This window comes from Macaca mulatta, chromosome 13, assembly GCF_049350105.2.
Source record: "Macaca mulatta isolate MMU2019108-1 chromosome 13, T2T-MMU8v2.0, whole genome shotgun sequence".
Taxonomy (NCBI): domain Eukaryota; kingdom Metazoa; phylum Chordata; class Mammalia; order Primates; family Cercopithecidae; genus Macaca; species Macaca mulatta.
In genome coordinates, this window is record NC_133418.1 from 70,310,059 (window position 1) to 70,317,203 (window position 7,145).

The window sequence follows — 7,145 nt, forward strand, 5'->3', positions numbered from 1 at the left end:
CATTACCGTCAACCAGTTTTTTTCTTAACCAAGCTGACCTTTAAAAAGAAACCTGTCATCCTAAAGGAACAGTTTACAAATATGTGAAATATATGTTCTTTATTAATCCTTGGATACTTAGAAATGAGTAGATTTAAGGTTCATTGTTGTTTTTGTTTTTTATTTTATTATTTTAAAATTTGTTTTTAGAGATAGGGTCTTGCTTTGTTGCTCAGGCTGGAGTGCAGTGGCACGATCATTGCTCACTGCAGCCTTGAACTCCTGAGCTCAAGCCATCCTCCTGCCTCAGCCTCCTAAGTAGCGGGGACTACGGAGGCTTGCTACCACACCTGGCTATTTATTTATTTTTGTAGAGATGGGTCTCACTATGTTGCCCAGGCAGATTTCAAACCCCTGGGCACAAGTTATCCTCCTGCGTTGGCCTTCCAAAGTGTTGGGATCACAGGTGTGAGCCACTGTGCCCAGCCTATTTTCTTTCTTTTTGAGACAGGGTCTCACTTGGTCACTCAGGCTGGAGTGCAATGGCGTGAAAACAGCTCACTGCAGCCTTGACCTCCCAGGTGGAAGCAATCTTCCTGCCTCAGCCTCTCAAGTAGCTGGGACCACAGGCATACACCATTACACCCAGCTATTTAAAAAAATTTTTTTTTGAATAAATGCAGTCTCACCATGTTGCCCAGGCTATGTTTTTAAAATATAAACTTTCCCTTCCTGCCACACCCAAATCAGACATGCTTGTAACTCAGTGATATCTTCAGTCTTTCTCTGTAACTCTCCTCATTAGTATTCACTGACAGCTTCCCTTTGAGCTCTTCATCTCAAACTCACTTTCACCATCTCCTAAAGGTTCAGCACTAATAATGATTCTACTACTGCTCTGTCACCTAGTCTTGCGGATAGTAGCTCTTAACACCTTTGTTCATTTTTTTTCCAACATACCAATAGAGTAAGAAGTAAGAGAAAATTAGTTGGGATTAAGTTTTTAAACTTTTATGTTTCATATTTCTATTCTCAAACCAGCTTCTTTTTCTTAGTACTGCCAATGTAAGGATGAGTTCAGTGAACAGTTTTAAATTCAACCCTGAACTAGAGCTCAGAGTCATTCATGAGCCTTTACAAGAAATGTAAGAACTTCACTAATCTGGATTTTGGTACCAAATTAATTTCCCTGGTGTAGGTCTGGTCTAACAATAACAATTGATTTCTTTAAAATCTGAAATAATTGGTACGAGAGCATAAGCAAGTGTACAAAATGAAGTACTCTCAATATGGCTCTTAAAAGGGTTTAGTTCATGACATTAAAGTACATTTAACCACAGGAATTCCTGCCCCAAGAAGATCTCACATTCACACCATGGTGTGCTGTCTATGACAAGAACAGATGTTATCAGTATGAAGAAAGCTCACAAAAAGCAATCTCCATCTAAATGTTAAATCACTATACCTAACACACAGAGAGATGAGGAAAGAAGTGGAGTAGGAGGAGGCGGACATTGGCACAGTGATCTGAGACCATTTAGATGGTACACATTTCCTTTTCCAAATATGCTGGAAAAAACCTACATGAGAAATTATTACCTTTGCTGTGACATATTTTGAATCCCATCTGTTGAACACTTGCCTGGCCCAGCACTGTACTAGGTCTTCTCTCATAGAATCCTGCTCTCAGCTGCAAATGAGTCCCCATCACTGCAAAGAGCAGTAGACTAGGATTCTGCTGCTACTAAGAGCTAATGTCTAGTGAGTGCTTCCTTTGTGCATTATGAATGCTCTTCTGCCAGGTTCCTACATGCTTACTTCCTCACTCTCCCTCAGGTCTTCACTCAAATGTCGCTCAGTGAAGCCTTCTCTGACCACCAATTTAAAATTGCAGCTCTGCCTGCAGCCTTCCTTATCCTGCCTTGCATGCCGCCCTTACTACCATATAACATTCGAATACAGCTTACTTGTTTTATCTTTTCCCTCACTAAAATGCAAGCTATGTAAGGACAGGAGTTTTTCCCCATTTACTTTGTTCACTGCTGTATCTCTAGTGTCTAGAACAATAACTGACAAAAATATTTTAATTCTCACAAAAGCCCCATGAGGGACAACTACTATCCTTATTATATAAATTAGGAAATGGAAGCTTAGCATGACTTGCCCAAAGTCACATGGCAAGTGTGTTGCAGCAACAAAATGGAATGAACTAGTGACATGCTGCAGCAACATGGACAAATCCCAAGTGCTTTATTCTGAAAGACTGGTTCAATAAGCTACATACTGTATAATTCCATTAACGTGACTTTCTGGAAAGGGCAAAACTATGGAAAACAGATCAGTGGCTGTTTGAGTACAGGAAGGGGATTACCACAAAAGGGCATAGGGGATCCTTTGAGGGTGATGGAAATGATTCATGGCTTGACTGTGATGGAGTAACACGACTACACTTTTACCAAAATTCAGAGAATTATACACTACAAGGGTAACTAATTTACTGTGTAAGGGTAGGTATAATAATGTTCCCTCCCTCTGCCCCTAAAGATTGTTCATGTTTTAATCCCCAAATCTGTGAATGCTATCTTGCATGGCAAAGGGACTTTGCAGATGTGATTAAGGATCTTGAGATGGGGAGATTATCCTGAATTATCTGGGTGGATGCAATCTAATCACAAGGGTCCTTATAAGACAGAGTCAGGAGAGTGGGTCAGAGAAAGATTTGAAGATGCTGTGTTGCTGACTTCGAACAGAAAGGTGCCATAAACTAAGGAACGTGGGCAGCCACTAGAAGCTGGGAAAGGCAAGGAAACTGATACACCCTTAGAGCCTACAGAAAGAACTAGGCCTGGCAACAGCCAGTGAGACGGATTTTGGAGTTCTAAGCTAGAGAATAAATATGTGCTGCTTTCAACCATCTTTTAAGTTTGTGAAAATTTGTAAGATGAGCAATAGGAAACTAATACAATAAATTATACTGCAACAAACCTGACTTTATAAAAAAGATAAGGGAATATTTTTAGCATGGTACAGTCAATGAAGTGTGGTTTGGCTAAACCAATAGCCCTGGGTCAGAAATATGACTGTGACATTTGCTTATTACTTAATCTCAGATATGTTAATTAACCTCATCGGAATATGTGCTATCTGTAAACTATTTCCAATAAGACTTCGTAAAAATTGTTGTAGAGATTAAAGAATATAATTTATATAAAACACTTAGCTCATTCTTAGAACTTCATATGCTTTCAATAAATGATTATTATTTTACAGAAGGTATGTGAATTACTGAGTATCATGGGACATTTTTATATTAGAATATATGTTGTAAATACAATATATACCTGAAATTTCTTTAGTAACCCCAAAGCACTACTTCGTGGCGATAATCTGAGCCAATCTAGGGAAACAATACTTAGATTCCCTCCCTGTATCTGTATTGTTTATATGTAAAAGTCATGTGCCAAAATAGTTCCAGGTTACTGCTTTTAACTATTGCATTATGATAGGTACTACTCTGAGATGTGTCTCATCCTTTATAGTGTGACCAAATTATTCTGCAAAACAGCGTCTGAATCTAAATCTCTATTTGTATACAATGAACATCTGTCCAACCTGTATTTCTGGCCCTTTTTTGGGATCTATGTAGGGAACTGGTTCATTGTATGTTCTTGCATTTGTGTTAATGAATTTAGCATAATATATACGTCCTCTTCCGACATGTGGTTTTGAATGTTGCATGCTTTTTCCAGGTTTTTTTTGTTTAATTTCTTCATTTTCAGTTACATATGCTATAGCAGCATCCTCTATTTTATGCTGTCTGAAAAACACAAATAGTAAATCATTTACCCAAGTAACCATTAAAATATTGAGTGAAAATTACATAAAATAAGATTTAAATATATTACAAACATCAGTCAAGACAATTTAGGCTGTATTAATAGTTAAAAGGGTTTGTGCTATTAAAATGTAGGAGGCCATTTTCTAATTCTAAATCATATAAGCGATAAAGGGATTTGTGTTAATAATGATTACTCATTATAATATACCAGTGCAGTGCACCACCTCTCATTTGCTTGGAGTAAAGAGAGAGTAGTGATTGGATTATGCTTCCAAATCATGTTTGCAGTACTTACGCGTGTGGACAAGTTACATCCTATATACTTAACTCATCTTCTTTAAAAGTTTTATTACCAAGAGAATGGCTTTATTCCCCCCTTGACCTAGTAAACAGCTATCTGGACAAGGAAATACACCAGTTAATTTTCAAAAGCTTGTCTGGCAAACTTAAAGCTACCAAAGGAGCACCATTATTATCTTTTCAAGAAAAGAACACTATATGGCAGTCAAAATAAATCTCTTCATTTTTTGCCACTAATAAGGACACTGCTACAAATATGAAAATTACTAAAATAAAATATTTTAAAAATGTACAAGAAGAAACAGCTTATCAGATTTTTCTCCTTTCAAATAAGGAGAAACTGAAATTATAAAAGGCAGTATTTTTAAAATTCACCTGCTTGAAAAATAAAGAATGAAATATATGAATTTGAATACTTTTTACATAGAAGCTTTTAAAATCAAAGCCGTGATCCCACAGCAAGTGAGTCAATGAAACCCCAAATTCACAGAGAAAGCAGGTAGCACTGTTTAACCTTACACACAGCCCTTAAAGTATAACACCTGCCTTCCTTCAAATGAATGCCAGGTCCATCTCTTCTATCGCATCATTTTCCTTTTTTTCCTTTTTGAGACGGAGTCTTACTCTGTTCCAGGCAGGAGTGGCACTATTTCCGCTCACGGCAACCTCTGCCTCCCAGGTTCAAGTGATTCTCCTGCCTCAGCCTCCCGAGTAGCTGGGACTACAGGTGTGAACCACCTCGCCTGACTAACTTTTGCATTTTTTTTAGTAGAGACAGGGTTTCGCCATGTTGGCCAGGGTGGTCTTGAACTCCTGACCTCAGGTGATCTGCCAGCCTTGGCCTCCCTAAGTGGTGGGATTACAGGCGTGAGCCACCGTGCCTGGCCTACGTCACTTTTCAATTAAAACCCTGAAGTAGTTTTCCATTCATTTGCAATAAAATACTGCCTCCTAATTGTACTCCTAAGGTCCTGTGTGAGTTGCCCCAGTGAATCTCTTCAGCCTCACTCAAGACCCTCCAACCAGACTGCCTTCTGTCAGTTCCAGGGACACATCAATCTCTTTCCCTTACGGCACCTGCACATGCTCTTCCCTCTGCCTGGACAGCTCTTTCCCAGCTCCCAGCACAGCTGGCTCAGGATATTTAGGGCTCAGCTTAAAACCATCTCCTCAGCAGCTTTTCCTAGATTTCCTTCCCCTGCCACATGTATTCTCTATTTTAGTACTTTGTTCATTTCTTTTATTAACACCACAATTTTTTATGTACCTAGTTTTTTGTTTACTTGTTTTTAGTAAGCACTACAAATATCCTTTACTAGTCAATAAGTTCCATGAAGGTGTAGATTGTTGAATTCATCACGTGCCCAACATCAGGAAAAGCATCCTGTTCATCCAAGGTAAATGGACTGCCATTATAATATTTACATATTTCTGGTGAATCTGCTGGAGTTGTTTACTCTGGCTTTGTTTGAATACCCTCAACCACCCCTCCAGTACACATAAAAGCAACATTCAGAATCCTCGGATTCTAGTTCCTTCTTCCCAAAAATTACTTTCTGCAAAGGATTTGGAAAAACTGATTACTGGTAAAGTGCAAAAAACTTCTCAACCTTTTTCTATTACCTTTCCAGAGATATAATTATTTATTTAAAGGTAGATTTATTGTAGGTCAATTTATTGTAGGCTTCTGGCATCAGTTTGTTCCACCTGTTTCTCATAGTTATCACCCAACAATATACTCTTGTAGTGATCAAGTCCTTGAAGAAAAGGACTGGGGCTATTTGCTTATATAGTTAAATTCATTTGATTAAGCACGTGTGGTATGAATGCCTATGGGTTGATAAGTAAGCGTGAAATACATGATTCTAGCAATCTCTTGCCAGAAGAAAAGCACAGATAAAAACACTGATGGGCTCTGAAGTGAGTCAGACAGGGACTGGAAGCCCAGTTCTGCCATATCTGAGCCTTTGTCTCATTTGCATGGTAGGAACAATACCTATTGTAAGAGATAGGAGAATAACATTGAATAATTCATTGTTTCAACAGATATTTATTGAGTTGCATGCCAGGTGCTGTTGGAGGCACTGATAATAAAGCAGTGACAAAACAAAAATTCCTGCCCTCATAGAGCTTACATTCTAATGGGGGAAAGGCAGATGAGAAAGTAAATTACATAGTCTGTTAAGTGCTAAGGACAATAATAAAATAGGGTATGGGAAAAGGGAGTGCATGTATGTGGGAGGTAGGTTTGCATTTTTAGGTAGGGTGGAGGCTGCACTGTGAAGGTGGCAATTGAAAAAGGAGGGGAGGAGAGAGCTAAGTGGATATTTGTGGGAAAAGCATTCCACCACAGTGAACTGTAATTGCCAAAGCTTCCCAGCAGAAGTGTAACCATCCTTAGCGCACTGCTTCTAAAAGTATGGGCACTGGAATAGCAGCACTGGCATCAATTGTGACCTTGTTAGAAATACAAATTTATGGGCCCCATTTCCTTTATGTACCTAGTTTTTTGTTTACTTGTTTTTAGTGAGTACTACAAACTCAGAAATCTCTGGGGCTGGTTCCCAGGAACGTGTTTTAACCAGCTGTTTAGCTGATTCTTATGCACGTTCAAATGTGAGAACCATTGTTCTAGGGTCAAAAATACAGACTTTGGAAGAAGTTATCACTGGCTCCACATCATTCCTGACTAGCTGCATGTACTACCTTGATTAATAGTCTCAATTTAAGGTACATCAGAATCACCTGGATGCCTTGGTGGAAGCCAGATTATTGAGCCCTAGCCATAGAGTTTCTGATTCAGTGTGTCTCGGGGGTGGGAAGTCCCCAAAATTTGCATTCCTAACAACCAGGTGCTGCTGATGTTGGTCTTTATCACTGCAGATGATAGCAGAAAGGGCTGTTTGCTGTAGCAGAGTCCTGTCAGAGGGAGGCAAGAAACGGGAAAGGGTGCGTTGTGTAGACTCCACAGGCCATTGGAGGAGCCTTGGCTTTTACTCTACGATGTGGGATGGAGAACAGCGATCTA

The 7,145-nt window shown here is 39.1% G+C and overlaps 1 protein-coding gene across 1 annotated transcript in view; it reads right to left on the bottom strand.

Annotated features, from left to right (window-relative positions):
* C13H2orf73 (chromosome 13 C2orf73 homolog) overlaps positions 1–6,074 on the bottom strand; it is a 30,704-nt gene extending 24,630 nt beyond the window's left edge. Inside the window, exons 1-2 of the mRNA XM_077958769.1 lie at positions 5,977–6,074; positions 3,592–3,796 (exon numbers count right to left, since the gene is read on the bottom strand). Coding sequence (XP_077814895.1) covers positions 3,592–3,796; positions 5,977–6,074 — 303 coding nt within the window. The remainder of the gene's footprint in view (positions 1–3,591; positions 3,797–5,976) is intronic.
* Positions 6,075–7,145: the final 1,071 nt, after the last annotated feature.